The sequence below is a fragment of the Zasmidium cellare genome, assembly GCF_010093935.1.
Source record: "Zasmidium cellare ATCC 36951 unplaced genomic scaffold M409scaffold_34, whole genome shotgun sequence".
NCBI classification, from domain to species: domain Eukaryota; kingdom Fungi; phylum Ascomycota; class Dothideomycetes; order Mycosphaerellales; family Mycosphaerellaceae; genus Zasmidium; species Zasmidium cellare.
In genome coordinates this window covers 429,653-449,111 of record NW_022986978.1, presented here as the reverse complement: position 1 = coordinate 449,111, position 19,459 = coordinate 429,653, and the positions used below count along the sequence as shown (strand labels likewise).

The 19,459-nt window shown below is 53.2% G+C and overlaps 9 protein-coding genes across 9 annotated transcripts; 5 read left to right on the top strand and 4 right to left on the bottom strand.

Moving 5' to 3' along the window:
* Window positions 1-1,145: 1,145 nt before the first annotated feature.
* M409DRAFT_27020 (uncharacterized protein) lies at window positions 1,146-2,645 on the bottom strand (the record flags this gene model as incomplete). Its single annotated transcript, XM_033808385.1, has 5 exons — window positions 1,146-1,310; window positions 1,360-2,012; window positions 2,072-2,220; window positions 2,276-2,541; window positions 2,595-2,645. The coding sequence occupies 5 exons, from the start codon at window positions 2,643-2,645 to the stop codon at window positions 1,146-1,148; spliced, it is 1,284 nt and encodes a 427-aa protein (XP_033663671.1).
* Window positions 2,646-3,859: 1,214 nt separating this feature from the next.
* On the top strand, window positions 3,860-4,935 carry M409DRAFT_27019 (uncharacterized protein; the record flags this gene model as incomplete). Its single annotated transcript, XM_033808384.1, has 4 exons — window positions 3,860-4,161; window positions 4,215-4,351; window positions 4,418-4,838; window positions 4,899-4,935. The coding sequence occupies 4 exons, from the start codon at window positions 3,860-3,862 to the stop codon at window positions 4,933-4,935; spliced, it is 897 nt and encodes a 298-aa protein (XP_033663670.1).
* Window positions 4,936-5,062: 127 nt separating this feature from the next.
* Window positions 5,063-6,410, bottom strand: M409DRAFT_58173 (uncharacterized protein; the record flags this gene model as incomplete). Its single annotated transcript, XM_033813838.1, has 6 exons — window positions 5,063-5,737; window positions 5,794-5,810; window positions 6,013-6,065; window positions 6,113-6,136; window positions 6,239-6,283; window positions 6,379-6,410. 6 exons carry the CDS (start codon window positions 6,408-6,410, stop codon window positions 5,063-5,065), a joined length of 846 nt encoding a protein of 281 aa, XP_033663669.1.
* Window positions 6,411-6,928: 518 nt separating this feature from the next.
* Window positions 6,929-7,454, top strand: M409DRAFT_58172 (uncharacterized protein; the record flags this gene model as incomplete). Its single annotated transcript, XM_033813837.1, has 4 exons — window positions 6,929-7,060; window positions 7,117-7,158; window positions 7,221-7,307; window positions 7,371-7,454. 4 exons carry the CDS (start codon window positions 6,929-6,931, stop codon window positions 7,452-7,454), a joined length of 345 nt encoding a protein of 114 aa, XP_033663668.1.
* Window positions 7,455-8,286: 832 nt separating this feature from the next.
* M409DRAFT_58171 (uncharacterized protein) lies at window positions 8,287-9,513 on the bottom strand (the record flags this gene model as incomplete). Its single annotated transcript, XM_033813836.1, has 3 exons — window positions 8,287-8,948; window positions 9,010-9,024; window positions 9,081-9,513. The coding sequence occupies 3 exons, from the start codon at window positions 9,511-9,513 to the stop codon at window positions 8,287-8,289; spliced, it is 1,110 nt and encodes a 369-aa protein (XP_033663667.1).
* A 1,680-nt stretch (window positions 9,514-11,193) lies between these two features.
* Window positions 11,194-13,338, top strand: M409DRAFT_27015 (uncharacterized protein; the record flags this gene model as incomplete). Its single annotated transcript, XM_033808383.1, has 1 exon — window positions 11,194-13,338. The coding sequence occupies one exon, from the start codon at window positions 11,194-11,196 to the stop codon at window positions 13,336-13,338; it is 2,145 nt and encodes a 714-aa protein (XP_033663666.1).
* Window positions 13,339-15,008: 1,670 nt separating this feature from the next.
* Window positions 15,009-16,349, top strand: M409DRAFT_27014 (uncharacterized protein; the record flags this gene model as incomplete). Its single annotated transcript, XM_033808382.1, has 2 exons — window positions 15,009-15,345; window positions 15,400-16,349. 2 exons carry the CDS (start codon window positions 15,009-15,011, stop codon window positions 16,347-16,349), a joined length of 1,287 nt encoding a protein of 428 aa, XP_033663665.1.
* A 1,151-nt stretch (window positions 16,350-17,500) lies between these two features.
* On the top strand, window positions 17,501-18,001 carry M409DRAFT_27013 (uncharacterized protein; the record flags this gene model as incomplete). The annotated part of the gene is made up of 2 exons (XM_033808381.1): window positions 17,501-17,826; window positions 17,896-18,001. The coding sequence occupies 2 exons, from the start codon at window positions 17,501-17,503 to the stop codon at window positions 17,999-18,001; spliced, it is 432 nt and encodes a 143-aa protein (XP_033663664.1).
* Window positions 18,002-18,263: 262 nt separating this feature from the next.
* On the bottom strand, window positions 18,264-19,439 carry M409DRAFT_69024 (uncharacterized protein; the record flags this gene model as incomplete). The annotated part of the gene is made up of 1 exon (XM_033818094.1): window positions 18,264-19,439. One exon carries the CDS (start codon window positions 19,437-19,439, stop codon window positions 18,264-18,266), a length of 1,176 nt encoding a protein of 391 aa, XP_033663663.1.
* Window positions 19,440-19,459: the final 20 nt, after the last annotated feature.

Sequence of the window (19,459 nt, the reverse complement as noted above, 5' to 3'; positions counted from 1 at the left end):
AGGCAATCCTGTCTTTCTTGTACCACTCCAGCAGCCTCTCCTGGTATTCATTTTCAGCAGTTGTGTTCAGTGCTTGAGTCCTTGCTCTTTCGGCTGCTTGTTCTCCAATAGGGACAGCAATTGGGAGCAATAGTTCTGGGGCTTCTGGTTTTGGCTTATATGCTAGCCATGGGATGTCTTCAAAGACATATGCTGCACAATCCTTGTCAACAAGAGTGGCCTTAAGCATGTCTCTCTATGCTTGAAAGGAGGCTCCCTTCTTGAGGATGTACTTGATAGATTTCTCGCTTGTTTGGGTCTCCATAGCAGAACAAGGTGGATCAGGTAGATACAAGGACAAGGGTACTGTGGATTCTCAATCAGAGATAATCAAATGAGTATGGTTGAATCAATCTTGAGCGCCGGGCTCATAACCTGTTGTGCAGCGGTTATTAGGCCTTCATAGATGATTGATTACGGGAGCAGGTATCTACAAGGACTGTGAATTCAGAAGATGTGGCCTTCTTGGCACTCACGTGATCCCCAGGCACAACATGTTCCCTGAGCCGCAAACGTTCCCCAATCCGGAAGCGTTCCCCGACGATCACAGCACTCTCAAGCAGTCACTTTTTGCATCCAATTCGTTCCGCACGATACGGCAACCCCACGATGCCGCCAAACCCACAGTCTCGCAATACGCAGATCGCCGACCTCGGGCTCCGAGCGCCTCGAGCGGATGAGCCGCAGCCTGCGGATGCCCCGGACGACGAAGCGACAGCGAACCGTACTGGCATGTGAGTCTTGACCCCGTCCATCATCGCCTCCAACCAGGGCATCCGGGACCTGACGCAGCAGCTCGAGGCTCGTCTGGAGGCGGTTGAGCAGATGCTGCAGCGCGTGGCAGCAGGGCCGCAGTATACAGCGCTGTCGCCGCCCTTCTCGGACCTGAGGGCCCCCACAGGCAGTGCTGGCGACGCCCATGATACAGGAAATCGTAGCGCGAGCCCGGTGAATGAGGCCGCGGCAGATGCACCTCGTGACACTGCCGATGGCATGGGCCTCATCACGTTTGCAATTGTTTTGGAAATCTCCATCCAGGCGAAGCTACACCAATAGTCAGGGCCACATAATTGGAGACGAAGCAAACCGTTGAAGAGACAACACACTTACTTTCTTCCAATGCATGCACGATGTCCCGTCGAGAACGGAACAAAGTGCTCGAGAAGCTGACCAGACTCGGGGTGAAGCCAGCGATCCATGTCGAATTCTGATGGATTTGGAAATATTGCCGCGTCGTGCATGGTATCGTACGTTGGAACACTGACTATTGTCTGAATGTCACTTAGCTTGCAAAGTATTCTCGTATCACATGACACTCACATATTCAGGCAGCCAAAGGCCAGCAATCCGTTTTCCACCTTTGCCCACGAGCCTCTCCAAGCCCGTTGAGCTTGTTGGCCGTACTCGCATCGCTTCGCGTAGCGCTGCTTGCAACAGCACAAGTTTGCTGACTTTTGCATCTGGCGCTACCCAATTATCATCAAGTGGCTGTACAAACACTTCATCCAGCTCGTCCTGCAACCTGCGCTGCATCTTCTGGTCCCTGGCAACGTTATCAAAGAATGTTGCCATTGTGCTGCTTGTAGTATCGCTTCCACCCACGATGAAGCTGATAGCCTCAGCAATGACTTCCTCCTCGGGAATTGATTGTCTGTCCCTGGCATTCACGGAGGCGAGCAAGTACGTCAACAGGTCGCTTCGACCTGACTTTTCCTGCTGTCGACGCTGGAATGCTTGGCGTCCAAAATGTTCGAGTCCGGAGCGAGCACGTAGACCAGAGGGCCAGAATCCATCAACATAGAAATAATTCATCCATGGCCGAAGTGCAAGTTGCATAGTTCCAAGAGCATTTAACACCTCGCCTCGTCGGTCGATGATTGAGACCAGGCCGAAAGGGCCATAGCCCTTTTTCAGGAATCCAAAAGGCTGTCCACACGCGAAATCGCCAATAACATCAAAGGCGAGGTAGTCAGCTGTTTCTGTATTAGTATATCGTATATAGCCTCGCCATGGATGGCAAATGTTCACGTACTCTCCACGACCATGTTCACACTAGATGCAGCATTCATGGACAAGGCTTGCAAACGATTCTTGAAGGCAAGAATGTTGTGATTCATATGTGGCTCGAAAGCACTCAAAGCACGAGATGAGAAGGCTGGGATTGAGCCATTTCCGCCCCGCCTGGTGAAACTCGACGTTGGTGATGTAAAAGAGCACAGGTCTCACTTGGACGAACGCATCGTAGAAGGGCGAATTGACCAAACCTGCACGATGACCGTACACTTCAGTCATAGCCACAGGATGTACAATAGAGATGTGTCTTGGTCCAATGCGGACGGCGTCGCCACATTTCTTGTGCAGGTTTGATACCACCTCCGATCGATGGAGTCGACGACATTGCAGTGTGAGCCACAGCGGAGTCAGTTTAGCCCAGAAGGGACCTGGAAACCTGCCATACGGGGACAGATACAAGGCATAGACCAGATGGCCAATTATGTAAATCTTGGACGAGTCAGCGAGCTGCGAAGTGTCAGATGTTGCGTCGTTTAACTTACCAATGGAGTGAATGTCAAGAAAACAACCGCAGGACTGACGCTTCCAACCATGATCTCAATTCCAGATGGCTGGCTAAACCCGATCGGCAGGATAATACCCTTCGTGATTTTCACAGGTAGGATGGGCCAAGACTGTTTAGGACCGGAATAGCTGAACCCACGCGCTGAGCGTCCGCCTTCGATGTACATTACAGTTAGTATCGCTTAGGTCCATCGGAATGAGCACCGCCATCTGTAGTAAAAAGTCATGCATAAGAGGCCTGCTTCGTTAAAAGTCTATGGCTAAAGCTCATCTCGCGTCGAAATATCTATTATGGCGCGGTAGTCAAGATGGAGCCTCGCTCACGACAGTTATCGCCAGCATAGCCCGTATGCCTGATGGTTTTCTGCCACCTCGCGGCTTAAGTGTTGCTTAGGACCTGATTCTTAGAACGTTCCTTGTCATCGTGGGTGGTCTTCTCGCATATAGTCGGCTTCGCGTTCAAGACAGGGCCTGAGCACCGACGTCTCCATGTTTTTCGCCCAATCTTGTGACGATGATACTGGTCTCGGTTTTGTTTTCGATGGAATGGACAGCAACATGTGTTGTTGTTTCTGATAAGGGTTTCGGTCTCACGACCCCGGGCCCGAGCAGAGCTTTGACCGACGTCACCGACGGCGCTGATCAAATCTAGTGCCCCGAGATCGTACATCATCATCAACAAATCCATCATTGACCGCGTTACCTCTAGGTTTCTCCTCCGGAAGGCGTACGTCTACTTCGTACGAACACCCGAAGCAACAAGCAGGGTCATCGATGTTGACAGGCGACCTCGGGACTGCCAGCTTCCGCACATTGTGCTCAGCTCGCCGACCACACCTAGGGCAAGTTTGACCTCTTACTAGTCCTGCGAATTGGTGCATGTCAACAATAGGCACCTTTTGCGACTCTCGCCGAGCCTCATTGGGTCGGCGGAAACATTCTCTCGCCGGCACTGATGAAAGGATGCAGGATTCGATCCTAGAATACGCAAAACTCCAATAGGTAGTAGCTTATGTGATATACGCGGATCCTGGTCCTCTCCAAGGTGCGAGCCGTACGAAGGGAGTGAGCACCTACCTCTCGACGTGACACAAGTTGTCCCTGTCAGACCACATGCGACAAGCCAACAATCCTGTCGCGTACGACGTGTACTTATAGGAGGCCATCTACCTTGGGTTACCGAGACCTTTTACTTCCTCTCAGCCCTTTGCACACCTCATAACTACAAAATCCGCTCAACGAAATGCCTCACTCCACCGAGCTGCCTCCAGGCACCATCGAGACCACCTTTAACTATATCCCACATTTGAAAGATGGCGAACCAGAGCGTCTTTTCAACCCAAAGACAGTCGGATACCGGCGCCACACGTTCGAGCCTCACACTGAGCAAGTGACTGATATCCGCGGCCACGAAGATGAGTTCGACGTCGATACCCATGGCTTTCAGCTCCTCAAAGCTGCCCCCATTCCTGAGGAAGTATACAGCGACGATGCAAAGTTCAGAGAAGAAGGATATCGCGAAGTCAAGGAGCTTCTAAAAAAGGCGTACGTTCTCGCACTTCTCCTATGTCGGCAAACCCAACTAACATGCACTACAGCACAGGAGCCACCCACGTCCACATCTTCAGTCACATCGTCCGCAAAGAGCCCTACCAAGCCGTCCTCGACATCCCTAAGGAGACCCCAGACGAAGAGGAATGCTCTCTGCAAACCCCCGCCATGATAGCGCACATCGGTAAGAAACCGCCGTCTGACACCAACAACCCAAATGCGAATGCGCGGCTGACAAAAACCGCACTAGATCAATCCTACCACGGAGCCGAGCAAGTCCTCGGTGACATCCCTGATGCACCCCAGCTCGCGCCAAAAGCCAAGACGAGATGGGGCATCATCAACGTCTGGCGACCCCTCAAACCCGTCACTCGCGAGCCCTTGGCTGTTTGTGACGCACGAAGCGTGCCAGACTCAGATCTTCAGCAAGTTTGGTTGCATGTGGTCCGACCTAAAGATGGAGTGCCTGACAAGGTGATTGATGTGGGCCTTTGGTATCTGCAACGTGGGGAGGGTCATAAGTGGTATTGGCCCAGTGAGATGCAGCCTGACGAGGCGCTGTTGATTAAGTGTTTTGATTCCAAGAAGGATGGACGGGCGAGGAGGGCGCCACATAGTGCTATGAAGACCCCCGGGGATCATGGACCAACTAGGGAGAGTGTGGAAGTCAGGTAAGTCGGGACACTGAACGTCAGGGATATGAATGATTTTTGCTGACGTTGTACTGATAGATGCCTTGTCTTCTGGGAGGACCAGGAGAAAGAGTAACTTCGAATCCCCGAAGTGCAGGCAAGGCGAAGTCGATTCTAGAGAATCAATCATGCCCATGAACCCCAGCGCAAGGTTGGCCTCCTATTTCGAGATTTGTCAACCCTTCATCGGGGTCGCTCATCGCTCAAGCCGCCTCTCCCGTCTTCGAATCACCATAATACTCCGGATACCACTCCCCCAGCTTTCTCCTCGCCTTCGTAACCAACTCCCCAACCGTAATCTGCTTCCACTCTTCAAAGTCCACAGGCACCCTTACAGCCTCCGGCAACTGCCCATCTCCCCTCCTCAACCGAAAATACACTCCCACCTGAAACCACAATTGGGTTCCCTCTCGCTTCTCCAAAAGCACCATATCCACCAGCGGTCCCTCGCAGAGTTCCAGAATCACATCCTCGCACCAAATATCGACTGACTCGCTATACGCTTTTAAACTCCCCGGATCAAACCCTACATCCTGAACGTACTGGAGTCCGAAATTGTAGGCCTCGATGTATCGTTTCGTTTGCGGTCTGTCCGTGATATCAAAAAGGGGATTTACACGGAGTCCAGACTCTTCCTCGACGGTGGGGTGTGCGACGTCGCAGCGGAGGAACAGTGCTCGTTGTAAGTGGACGGATCCTTCGATTGTGGCTTTGAAGAAATTGTTGACGCGGCGGCTGAGGAAGACGGTTCGGAGGTCGTCTTCGCTGACTTGCAGGAAGATCATTTCGAGAAGTTCGGGTGTTGAGAAGACTTGTGTTGCGCTTGCGCTTGCTCCTGCGCTTGCTGGGGAGGAGTGCGTCAGGTGGGGTTGGATTGTCTGGGGCGGTGGTTGTTAGTGTTTTGTTCTTTATGGAGGGGTGGATTTGAACTTACTGGTGCGGCCATGTTGGCTATTGTGAATAGAGAAGTGAAGTTTTGAAGTTGTGCATGTGAAGTTCGAGATGTTCGCCTCTCCCCAAGAACGTTTAGGCAGCCACGCGTGGCTGCCTGGATGCCTTAGAGCCTTGCGGCTTAAACTTAAACCATTTCTATGCCTTTACGGCACATAGACACTCTGTTCATGCCTGTTGTAATCGACCTATCGAAACTTACATCCACTGACCCTCTCGACAATTCCATTTGCAAGGTATTTTGTTGAAGAGAGGCTGCAGCAAGGCAGGTGTTTGAGCAGAGCTGATTTCTGATCACACACCTAGAGATGAACTTCGCTGTATTTCTATTGTCATCAAAGTGTCATGTACGGAATTACCATATTCGTCTAGTACTAGATCAGGATTCGATAGGAACGATCTAACTAACGTTGCCTGAGCTCACATACGCTGACGCTGGAGGAAATTCCCACTTCTGTTTAGCGCCAGGGTTACTGGTATGTTATGTTAGGAAGGAACAAGATCCTGCACGTTAGGGTCGGCTGTTGTTACTTGGTCTATTGAGAAGTGGATTCGGGTTGGCGCTTACATACTACTTTCGACAGTAATGAGTTCGGACATGGCGTCTTCGAAATCCAGGACAGAGTAGCGGAAGGTGCATCCCGTGCAGCTGTTAGAACATCGCCATGTTGCCAAGTTTATTGCAATCTGAATGTCTAGATTGGTTTGGGCAAGGCGACATATGTTTAATATTCTGGATTGTTTCCATGTTACAACATGAATACTATCCCTAAGGTGACCGTTTTCAAGTTCTCTCTTCGTGCGATGCCAGAAAATTGTGTCAGGGTCATCTCATCAAGGAAACTCGTCCATTCCCGCAGCAAGTGAGGAGACCGTCGCCAGCCTCGTCTGACTGAACACACGATCCAACTTGACGGGCGATGGAACATGAACAGTGCTCTTGTGCATCGGAGCGCTCGTATTGAATCATCATTACCATGAGGAAACAAGGCCCGACCCTCAGCAGGAAATTGAACATATAAGAGGAGGGAAATAACGCTCTGGAATGGTCATCATCTTCAGCACAAACACATCAAACAATCTCGACAACCACACACCTTAGCCATTCATTCGCAACCATGCAATTCTCTACTCTTGCCTTCATGCCCGTCGCGGCCCTCCTGGCATCAACCGCCTACGGCGCAGAATGCTACAGCCAGGGCCACGACACAAACTGTCTCAACAGGGATGGCGCGTACAGTTTCCGCCAGGTAGAGATCACACTTCTTTTCCCGGCACTACACACTTCGCTAACCAAAACCCGCAGTCCTACTGCGGCGGCAACGAATGGCAATCCAACGGCATCAGGGTATGCACCATACTCCCAAACTGCCATCTCCACCAAAACCCTCGACGCTGACATGAAACCAGTACTACACCGGCTCGAACGGCTTCCGAGGCTCCATCGACGGCGAGAACCTTCCCTCACAGCAGAGCTGCTGGGACTCCACCCAAAACGTTCGTATCCGAGCCATACCATGTCGCTGACACTACGAGCGTCCTCGCTGACTTGTGTCGCAGATCATTGACCAGTGCATCGGCCATAAGAACGGCGGGTTTTACACTGGAGGTGGATGGAACGTCAACTTCAACTTCTGCACTTAAGCAGGGATAGAGTACGATACGCCAGGGTGCTCAGGCAATATGGGCTCATACGACTCTGGGAAGGGGCTGCAGACTCTTTACTGCGGGAGTTGGGTCCGTTTGGCTGAAGAAGCGCCGGCGGTATTCGTTATCGGTGGTTTCCAGGAAGACTCGGGAAAAGCTAGTCTTTTATACACTCGCTTATTAGTTATTTGCAAGGTTTGCAATGGAATAGAGCTTTGGCGCCTTTGCTCACGCATGAATCTTTTATTCCTCTATCCAAGCTCATCATATCTGGCTTCGAAAGATGGAGGTTCAGCCGTTGTCATCAGGGAAGACACGATTCCAAGGGTGCATAGTCCCCAGTCATTACAGCTATGCTGTATCTCACCACTCAAGTGCTACCGGCGTATGATCGGATGGCCATTGATAAAGCGAGATGCTGGTGTTGTTGTCGTTGATGAGGAGGTGAAGTCGAACCCCAGCAGCAGAAAGCCCCAAACCCGCGCGGACCTCCCCAAAGCAAAACATTCCCCTCGAGTCGACCTCAAACCTTCCTCTCAAAAATCATCACAAACCCATCATGAACACCTTCCTCCTCATATTGATTCTTCTACTCTGTTTCGTAGTCCTCTTTCTAGCCTGGTTCGCCATCTCCTCGTGTCTAGGCGACGAGATCCGCGCGGCATGGAGCGGGACTCGAACCACGAGCCTCCCTACGACGTACGGATTGCAGTATGCTCGATTTATGGGTCATGGAAGTCATGCTTCGTATTCGGAACATATAGAATTGGAGAATATGATGCAGAGACGTTCGTTTGATGAGGATTGATGAAGTGAATTTTTTGGGTCTTCAGAACTCTACATCTTTAGCAGTAGGTCTTCCAGCCTCCTTCTGAGCCTCTTGATCGCCCTCCATTGGCGGTAGAGAGAAGGGCTTGATGACGAATTTCCTCCGGCTGACTGTAAATGCCAGATCCTCTCCGAGCGTATTGCCTGCCCCGGCACCGTCTTCGCCACGCTCGGTGTTGATAGGAAGCTTGTGGAATTTCACCATGCCTTGAGGCTGCTCTTCGTTGCCTCTGGCCCCGCCACTTTCGGCAAGGCTGTTGCTTGCGTCCATCAGATGTGGGAAGGGTGTGAGCTCGATCACGCCGTCGGCCAAGATCTCTGCCCACCGAACCAGGCCTGAGCTACGAGGGTACAGCTCGAGAGGCAGGGTGATCATCGCCGTCAGACGAGTTGGATGCTGTCGAAGAAGCGATCTGAGTGTGCGGAAGAAACCAAGGAAATTCTCTGGTTGGTTCGCGCCTGGTGGGTAGAGAGCGGGACTGAGTATCGATGGCAGTACTAGCCGATGTATGCTGTTTGGAGATGAAGATGACAGACTTTGCGCCAACGATTGGCAGATCTTCTCGAATGTTGAAGAAGGAGAGATTGGGATGTGGTTGACCTTGGCATCTGCTGGGAGGGTGATGCGCTTGGTGAGGTCAAAAGTGTGGCAGAAAGGCTTCTCTGATTGAGACGTTGTGCTGGGTGTTGAGACGGGCGTACGATCAGGGAAAGCTGTACTTACCATCAGTTCTGGTACCTACAATGCCATAGGAATGCGGAGCGCTTGAGCGCTTGGCACAGTATCCCACGCACCTCTTTCTCCTGCTTGGCCAAGCCTCTCATATCTCCACGCAATCTTCATCTTCTCTTCATCGACAGCAGGCTTCGGTGCTTTGTCGCGGCTCTTCTCCTCTGACACACCCGGCAGCTCCCGCACCCATCCCTCGCCAACGCCCACGACGTGCACAACATGGCCCTGACATATCCCCTCGGCGGCGTAGTATCTGAGCAGCGCGCCAGCGAAGTCTGTCGTGCCGCTCTCTTCGATCAGAAGACTTGAGCCGAGTGCGAGGCCTGCATGGCCGCCCAGCAGACCGTCGAGTGAGGAAGTGCCAGTCGAGATGGTGGGATGTGAAGTTAATGGCGAAGGGCGAACACCCGCAGCTGGTACGTCCGATATTGCATCGCTCGCCGGGTTGGATGATGGCGTCCGTCCGAGTGCGACGTTTCTCTTTCTGAAGGCCATGTTATGTGTCGTTGTGAGGTGAAGCTGAAGAACTGCAGAGGTCTAGATTTTTATTCCTGCCTCAGGCATCAGGCCGTTCGATGCCTCCAAACTTTGAATCCGCTGTTCACTTGAGTGAACAACAACAACAATATCACAACTTTGCCTTTCGATAAAGGCCAATACGTTGGCCGGATCTCTCGCACCTCATATACTGCTCGACTCTAGCAAAATGGGTGGAGTCCACAATAATGCCTTGGCAGCTACTAAGAATGATGCAGCTGCCAGCTGAACTTTACTTCGTCGTCCTACTCCTGGCCTTTGGATATCTAGAAAAGCCGGTCTGAGAATGCATAGTCCATTGCCTAGCGAATAACATCGGTCGAAATGCGATTGCTACGTGTCCGCGACCAGCAATTTGACGAGTTTCCGTCACATGGACCATCCCCCAAGTATGCTATGACTTGGTGGACCTTGACTTCACTGCCATTGGAGCGAAACGTAAAGCCAGAGACTTGGGAGTGGAAACTGTCGAAGCAGCTATCGAATCTTACGGACAGCAGTGCCGTCGGCAGGAGGCACTTACAACGTACTTGCCTACAGCAACATTGCTCCATTTGGGCGTAGCGGCCCGGCGAAGTGGCAAGTGATCGAAAGAATTAGAGCATTGTTCAGATTAGAGAAGTACTCCATGTGCCGTGAGGCTTTTGCTAATGCTCATATCTCAACCCTGTTCAGCCGTCTTTGCATGTACCTGATGATGTACTGCCATTGCGCACAGCATATGCCGAGTCCAGAACGCCCAAGATCTGAATGTGTTGGTGCAATGGGCCGTCAGATCGATTTCTCATCGTCGTTCGGTAGGACACTTCAAGTAAGTGCGGGTTCAGGTAGGAGGTTGTTTGCGAGGATATTGCTTCGAACGGGAAGATGATTCCATGCTGCGTCCGTCGACCGAACAGAGTGCTCGGCTCGTATTTGCGGACTCACCTGGCTTTGCAAGGCAAGTCATCCTCCGAGATTGATGTCTTGGTGGGAACAGTGCAGAAGAAATATGATTGATATGAAAGCTTGACCTGTGTCATCAAAGCCGTATCTTGACTCGGGTCGGTCAAACGAGTGAGCCGGACGTGTAGAACAGTGCAAAGTGGACGCTCGCACCGCTCGAGGCTCCCCTATCGTCGTCTTGATTACATTTGGGCCTCAAATGACAACGATGCCGGCTTTCCTGACGATGAACGAGTGACGGAAGATGACAAACTTCGTGGGATGCGCCTTCATGTTCCTTGGGGGATGCCAGCGGCGGCATGTCTTGATGAGGGCATGAAAGATTTCCCAAAGGAGAGTGCCAGGACGAGCAAGGTTGGCGTATCGCTTGCGTGGTTCATTCTGGCCCGAGCGCGGCATGTGCCGGAGAGGTATAAGAGCAGCTTGCCCCCTCTCCAATTTTTGCAGACCTTCTGCCACTTTCCAGGCTCTCTGGTGGTGATGGCACTGGCCATGGCTGTGCCACAAGAGCCGAGAAGTTTGCATGTGCGAGGGAACAAACCGAGCACGACCCGCCGGATCGGCCCGAGAATCCATGCACTCCTAGCGCCACCACGCGACTGGGACGCGTTCTTCCCCATGCCACTTTCAACTTCCTTCCAGCGTCACTTGATGCCTCTCCCACCAAACGACAGGTTCAAGACATGAGGCACCATGGACGTCCACATGTCCTCGTCACCGCCGCGAGGTACCAAGCGCAAGGCCGATGAGCTCGAACCGCCACGCCGGATCCGTGCACTGCACCAAGATGTGGTCAACAAGATCGCTGCCGGAGAGATCATTGTGGCTCCTGTCCACGCCCTCAAGGAACTGATTGAGAACGCCGTTGATGCTGGCTCAACAAGCTTGGAGATTGTCGTCAAGGATGGTGGTCTCAAGCTTCTTCAGATCACCGACAATGGCTCCGGCATCAGCAAGGACGATCTGCCCATTCTCTGCGAGAGGTTCACGACGTCCAAGTTGAAGGCATTCGAGGATCTTCAGGCTATCGGTACCTATGGTTTCCGTGGCGAGGCTCTTGCAAGTATCAGCCACATCGCCCATCTTGCCGTCACTACCAAGACTGCAGATTCCAGTTGCGCCTGGAAAGCCCACTACGCCGGCGGCAAGCTCACGCCTGCGAAGGCTGGTCAAAATGCCGATCCCAAGGCTTGTGCTGGCCGACAAGGGACTCAAATCACCGTTGAGGACCTCTTTTACAATGTTCCAACTCGTCGTCGCGCCTTCCGTTCATCAAGCGAGGAGTACGCTAAGATAGCCGATCTCGTCGGCAAGTACGCAGTCCATTGTCAGGGTGTAGCCTTCTCTTGCAAAAAGCATGGCGACTCTGGTGCTGGGATCGCTGTCCCGGCCACTGCAAGCATTCGTGATCGCATTCGCCTCACGCACAACAATGCAGTTGCGAACGACTTGATCGATTTTCAGCTTACGAATGAACAGTATGGCTTCAAGGCGGACGCTCTTGTCAGCAATGCAAACCACAGTGCCAAGCGGACTACGTTCCTGCTATTTATCAACCATCGATCCGTGGACTCGTCTGCGATCAAGAAGGCCGTCGAACAGACATACGCTGCGTTCCTACCCAAGGGTGGGAAGCCCTTTGTTTACCTCAGTCTCGAAATCGACCCGGCCCGTGTGGATGTCAACGTGCACCCGACGAAGCGCGAGGTCAACTTTCTGAACGAAGAGGAGATCATTGAGCTGGTCTGCGACGACATTCGCCAGCGTCTCGGTAAAGTCGACACAAGCCGAACTTTCATGACACAAAGTCTCTTGAGCGGCGCAAAGACGCCCACCATCTCGAAGTTGAACACGGTCCCCGAGGGACCTTCAGCATCATCGCCTGCTCTTCAACGTTCTGCGACTATGCAGAGCAGCACACGAAAACCATATGAGAACAGCTTGGTTCGGACTGATGCGAAGACACGGAAGATCACCGCCATGTTGCCACAAGCTCAGAGGGCTGCTTCGCCCTCGAGAGAACTTGCCTCGGACGGAGTTGAATACGAGTATACGGACAAGGAGGCAACTATTTGTCGTTTGACAACCATCAAGGAGCTCAGAGCCTCGGTCAGAGAGTGCATGCACAACGAGCTGACGGACACGTTCGCCAATCATACGTTTGTGGGAATCGCTGATGCCACCAGACGCATTGCAGCTATCCAAGGCGGGGTTAGGCTTTTCCTCGTCGACTACGGTCTTGTTTCCGCGGAATACTTCTATCAGCTAGGTCTCACTGACTTCGGAAACTACGGCGCAATACGCTTCAATCCACCGATGTCTCTGCACGACCTCGTTGGGATCGGCGTGGCCCAGGCAAAGGCGTTGGAACCAGACAACGTGGCAATTGAGTGGGATAACGTTGTTCCTGCCGTAGTCAACCAGCTGATCTCCCGCAAAGACATGCTGTCGGAGTATTTCGCTCTGGAAATATCTGCAGACGGCGACTTGCTCACCATTCCACTTCTCTTGAAGGGGTACATGCCCTCCTTGGCCAAATTGCCGAACTTCTTGCTTCGACTTGGACCCCACGTGGACTGGACAGACGAGAAGGGCTGTTTCCAAAGTTTTTTGCGAGAGCTCGCGAGTTTCTACACTCCTGAGGCACTGCCAGCACCACTAATCGAAGGAGGCGAAGATGAAGAGATTGCCGAGAGAAGACGCCACTTACACCGTGCCGTCGAGAATGTGCTCTTCCCAGCATTCAAGGCAAGACTGGTGGCTACGAAGGGCCTTCTGAAAGGTGTGATCGAGGTTGCCAACCTCAAAGGCCTGTACCGAATCTTCGAGCGGTGTTGAACGCACCGCAAGCCTCTCTGAAGATTCACTCGCTTGCCACTTGACCTCTTGGCATCGCTTGCGCTTGCCTCTCAACGCTTCTGCAGAAAAGCAAGGCCGTCTCACATGTAGTCGGTCATTTGCACGCTGGATCGAAGATTGTACGCGGCTTTAGGGCTGCTGGCGTTCACGGTCATCGAGAAGAAGCGAATGCGGGTTACAAAGGTGCACATTTCATGAGACGAGGTGGCACTTACCCTGCACTAGCTCAAATACTTTGCTCCTTCCGCTTTGAGATGCCGCAGCACCTCGGGACCCTTTAGAGGAACCACCTCGGCATAAGAACAATTGGAACGAAGACGATTGGCTTGCAAAACAAGTCACAAGAAGCTTCTCCTCAGCGGTGCGCTGCGTGCCGTTCCTTAATGCTACATCACCAGCCAAGCCCAGAACGCCTCTCGCCTTCCAAGCCCGCAAAATCATCCGAAATCCATACCAAGACGTCCTCAAGCCTGTCGTTGGCTGAAGCCACGGAGGCTTAATGTCCGGTTGTTGTGAGACCCTCCAGGAGCCATCTCATGTGCTACGTCTCTGAAGATTTATGCACAGCCGGTTTTCACTCGCTGGGAGTTGCATGTAAAGATGTCTCATCAGCGATGCGCTCCAGCCGTAAACACTTTCATCCACATGGGACATGTAACAAGCCACCTGACGTAGGCCTCTACAGAACCTCGCAACTTCACCGAAGACTCGCGAAAAGTTGTTGATATTTCTTTCCAGCACGGGAGGAGTGACATCAGTCTGCGCAAACGTCGTGACGTTTGAGGACAGCTCAACGGAAAACGGCCAAATGCGTTGCCAGCGGCCTACGCCACTTACCCCCAAAGCCACGACAGTCAGCAAAAGCACTATTGCAAAGAATTAGCGAGACTACAGAACATAGCCCACAGGCTGGAGGCCTGGCCCCAAACCCGTCGGGGCAGCTGGTTGAGGAATGTACGCCGTTGGAGTAAATGTTCTCGCAAGAATGTACGACACAAGTTCGAAGACAGCGCGGTAAGTGGCGCTCTTTGGGGTATCCTAATTCAGAACCAGCAAGATCACCGACAAGTTTTGTGGAGGAACTCTAAAAGAAGCTTAAACGACGATCCTCTCCCCTATGCGTCTAGGGCCGCCACGGTGCCGAGGCGCTTTCTGGAGTTTCTGGAGAGCCGCTCCAGCGGCTGCAACGCAGAGCCTCCCGTTCTTCGATCTATCGCGCCTGACGCCCCAAATCTGAGAGTTTGACATCGATGGCTTGCGCTGAACACCAATCATCGACCAGGCATTTGCAACAGTGCTCCGCTACTTCACCATCCCTTTCGCATGGATTACCCCGGGTTACGAACGTATTGCCGATCATAACCAGCATGGTGCTTTGCTGCACGCTGTGCCCCAAGTCGACTCGCGAGCGCGTGAACGCATCGTCAAACCCAATATCGCCATGCGGAGAGTCGACTTGTTGCGAGGTGCGGCCCCTCGGTGATGGAGGCCTTGACAATACGAACTGGGAACGAGGCCAGGCATCACATATAAAGAGTAAGACGGAAATCTGCGTATGCTTTGCTTGTCCACCTCAAGAACTCCAAGCACTTTCCAAGCCACCTGGCATTTCTACAGCAAACGCTTGTCTGAATTGACCATCTATCACCATGAAGGGCGCCATCGTTTCTTCCATCCTCATCTCGGGGGCTGCTGCCTTCCCTTTCGTCGTCGATGTTTCCGGCGTCGACTCGAGCATGATCCAAGCTGAACGCCGACGAATTCGACGACAGCAACCAGCGGACGGTGCTGGAAGCGCTGCCAACTGCCCATTCAACGCCAACCACGTCCCAGCCGCTCCAGTCACCTCGCAATACCCATACAACAACGCAAAGAACGGCGTCATTGGCAACCAGAAGGGTGGTTACCAGGTCCCAGCTCCAGGCGACACTGCTCACCAGTTTGTGGCACCAAACCCAGATACCGACATTCGTGGCCCATGCCCAGGTATGAGAAAACAATTCGAGAAAGCCAGGTGGTATGGCGCTGACTTGTACTCAGGATTGAACGTTGCTGCCAACCACAACTTCTTGGCGCACGACGGAATCACGACCTACACCGAATTGGTCGATGCACAGCAGAACATCTACAATGTTGGCTACGATCTCGCCAACCTCCTCGCCCTCCTCGGTCTTACCCTGACTGATGGCGATCTCGTCACCGAGAAGCTTTCTATTGGATGCGATGCTACTACTCGCACCTCCGTTAACCCAGTCTTGACCGGCGCTGAGCCTGGTCTCGACGGCCACAACAAGTTCGAGGCCGATACCTCGCTCACCCGTAACGACTACTTTACCCACGGTGGCGACAACTTCAAATTTAACGGCACCCTCTTCGGCATGATGACCGAGACCACCGGTGGCAACTACAACCTCCCCAACCTTGCCCTCTACCGATACCAGCGCTACCAGCAATCCGTTAACGAGAACCCCAACTTCTACTTCGGCCCACTGAGCTTGCTGCTCTTCGGCGCCGCCTCGTTCTTGTACGAGCTGATGCCATCCGGCACCCGCGGCTACGCGCCAGACGAGTACACCATCTCCTCTTTCTTCGGCGCCGAGAAGAACGCGGACGGCACCTACTCCTTCAACAACGCCGAGAAGATCCCCGACAACTGGACCAATCGTGTCGAGCCCTACACCAACGAGCTCGTCGGCGCCGAGATCATCAAGATGTACCTGCTCAACCCCGTCCTCTTCGGCGGCAACACCGCTGCTGGCAGCTTCGACGCTCTCCAAGGCTGGGGCGGCCTCATCGCCAACGGCACCATCCCCTCTGCCGTCGACCCCAAGGTCACTTCATGCTTGCTCTACCAAATCCTCACCGAGCGTGTCCCATCATACCTCAACGGCGTCCTTACCCCAACCGTCGAGGCACTCAGCTTGATCGCTAGCAAGCTCTCCAACACCGATTTCTCCAACCTCGGCTGCCCTGCGCCGCTCAGCAAGTAAGCGCTCTTGCTGGTCGAGAGAGGCTTGCATGTCGATGATACTTGCGGGAACCAGAACGCGGGTGGTGGATAGATGATTGGCATGTGACATGTCTTTGTGAATAATGACGGATCATGAGTTGACGGATAAAATGGAAAGTTTTTGTTGTAGCGAATACCATCTTCAATGCATATACTTGTCTATCTATTCACTTTTCGTGGCATCATATTTCCCTCACTCTTTGCGCCTCGCTCTATCCATTTCAACACATACTTGTCCACTAAGCTCTTCGTCGTCATATAACTCGATCTATTTGGGAGATGTCACTGGCACTTGTAGAGAGATCAGTCAATCGCATGTGTGGGAGTCGACAATGTTGTTATCATCGGTGGTCAACATCCAATGTAACGAGAATGCCGTTCATCCAGCTTGTTGTTGGACCGCACCTCGCTTTCGCCACGGCACCACAAGTACCCATCACATGTACAGGCCTCGTACCGTTGTAGCTTCACCAACGTCGAGCATCGTCATCAGAAGACGACAAAACAAAATGCACCTACTCACGGGCGAATTCAGTCTATTCTTGCCTCTCCTCGCCTTCGTTGCCTGGAGCAGCCTGTTACGAGCGTGCCTCTCGCCTCAAGCAATACGAGGCGTGACTTCTTTCTGTGAAGTCTCAAAGCCAACCACATTCGTCATCGTGCTTTGTATTCTGACAAAAGGTGACCTCTGCTCATGACCTCAGCATTCGTGTCTGCGCATACAGTCCCGACCCGCCCTGCAACACCAACGACGGGAGGTGAAGTCGCAATAACCTCACGATCCCACGCGGGAACTATCGCTCGCGTGCCAGCCCATGCTTGCGTCAAAAGCACATGGGCGAAGATAGACCAGGGTCCTTTCGCGCAATAGATTGTGTGATCGATCGCAACAGAGATAGGCTGGCGTGCGACCGAGCACTGCTGAGTTCGCTCATATCCGTGAGGCTCTGCCGAGGGAAACTCTGGAGCTTGTGAAAGCCAAGGACGTGCATACGGACTGACCAATCAGAGAAATTGTGGAGGCGGGAGCGCCCGTCAAGGAATCGCAAAAGTTGTCGCGAGCCGACGCATGCAGACAACCACACATCCTCCACATGCAGACAAACCCACGCGACCACACATACCCTCACCATGGCCGACGCCCAACTCTACGAAGAATCCTTCGTCACCACCACCGCCCTGACGCAAACCTACGACCGCGTCGACCGCATCTCCGCAACCTCACTCGACGGCAGCACAAAAATCACCCTCGACGTAAACAGCGAACTCTACCCGATCCACAGCGGCGAGAACTTCACCGTCCTAGTCGCGTCGACGCTGAACCTAGATGGCACGAAGGACGAGGCGAATCAGGGATGGAGGGGCAAAGTGAACGAGCCGACGCTGGCGGATATGTGGGATTATGTGACGTATGGCAAGGTGTATCGCGTGGAGGATGAGGGGGATGGGGAGAAGATGTAAGTACAAGTGAGGGGGGTTTAAGGAGGGTGGCGTGGACGTGTGCTGATCTGGTGGTGTGTGAATAGTAAAGTGTATGTGTCTTTTGGGGGCTTGTTGTGCATGCTCGACGGGCCTTACAAGAAGCTCAGTCCGCTGAAGATTGAGTACGTCTACATGCTGCTTAAGAACTAGCTGAGACGAGTTCATCTTGAGGCTGGTCTGCACTATGCTATGCGAGGATGGACGCGCAGATGCGAAACTTGCGTGCCAAAGGGTGGAATAAGGAAAAGTCGATTAGCGAGGCGTTGGTGGAAACAATGGAAAGAAGATTCAAGAGACATCAGGACGAAGCATTTGCATGGCGCTTCATGGGTATCGTACCTGCATGGCTATGGATGGTGTCATATCATACTTTTGGGACTCGCAGGTGTAGTTCATTATCAGTTCGAGTGCTTCATGGCGTCCTTATCTGCACCGGAAAGTCCAGCCGCCGGTGCAGTCGCGACACGATCTCGATGTAGTTCTCGTCGCTCTCTGGGGTCAGGAAACCATGTCGAACAAAGAAGTCCAGCAGCACCACCGCACAGTTCGGCTTGAACTCGCCGTTTCGAAGCGCCTCCTTCACCTTCTCAACACTCATCAGCTCAAATCCTTCGACCTCGTCGTCCGACGGTTTCGGCACGACATCTTCAGACACCTCCAAATCGTACACGAACTGGCACTCCGGTTGCAGTAACCTCGTCTCGCCTCCAGCTCTGTGGTCGCGGATGTGGAAGTATGTGACTGTGCCGACAGCCTTCGCTCCTTTCCGCACCAGTCCCTCTGGTAGACTAGCCTCTTCGGCAGACTCCCGCACCAAGCTCTCAAACGGGCTCTCGCCAGTCGCAATACCTCCAGCAACTGTATTATCCAGCATCCCACCATAAGTCTGCTTGCTAGCAGCTCTCCTCGGCACCCAAATCTTCATCTCCTCATCCCCACTCTCTCCCTTGCTCTTCACATAAGCCGTCATATGACACCCATACGTAACGATCCCAAACAACGCACTCCCCGACCTCTCCATACTAAACAACAACTCCCCCTTGGGCCCATAGACCGGATACAGCTCATCCCTCCACTTAGCCAACACCTTGAAATGCCCCGTCGCATGCATCGCCTTAATCGTCCCCGCGACCACCTTCGTCCGCTCCTCCTCGCTCGCCCCGGACATCAACGTCAAACTCCTCTCCCCGTCATCCAGCTTCCAATCCGGCAGCCCGCGAAACACCTCCGCCACACTCGGCAGGATATACCCCAGCTCGCTATTCGGATAATCCCGCACGTACAGCGCGTAGTAGGTGTTGATGTGTGCGAAAAACTGCTTCGGCTCGGTTTGGTAGTACGGGAAGTTATCGCATTCGGCGATGAGGTCGAGGTTGGTTTTGGGGCCGGCGCTGATGGGCATGGGCTCCGCGAGTTCCATGGTTATGGGTTCTTGGTGCTCGATTGCGTCCGGGTCGGCGGAGTCGCCGGTTTGGGCGGTCGAGGGGCGGTCGTCGTCGTAGTCTTCTGGGTTTTGGGCGGGCCAGGAGGGGAGGCGGGGGAGGTCTTTCGGGAGGAATTCGCGGAGGCGGGTGAGATTGAAGGCCATTTTCTTTTTGGTGGCCGTGG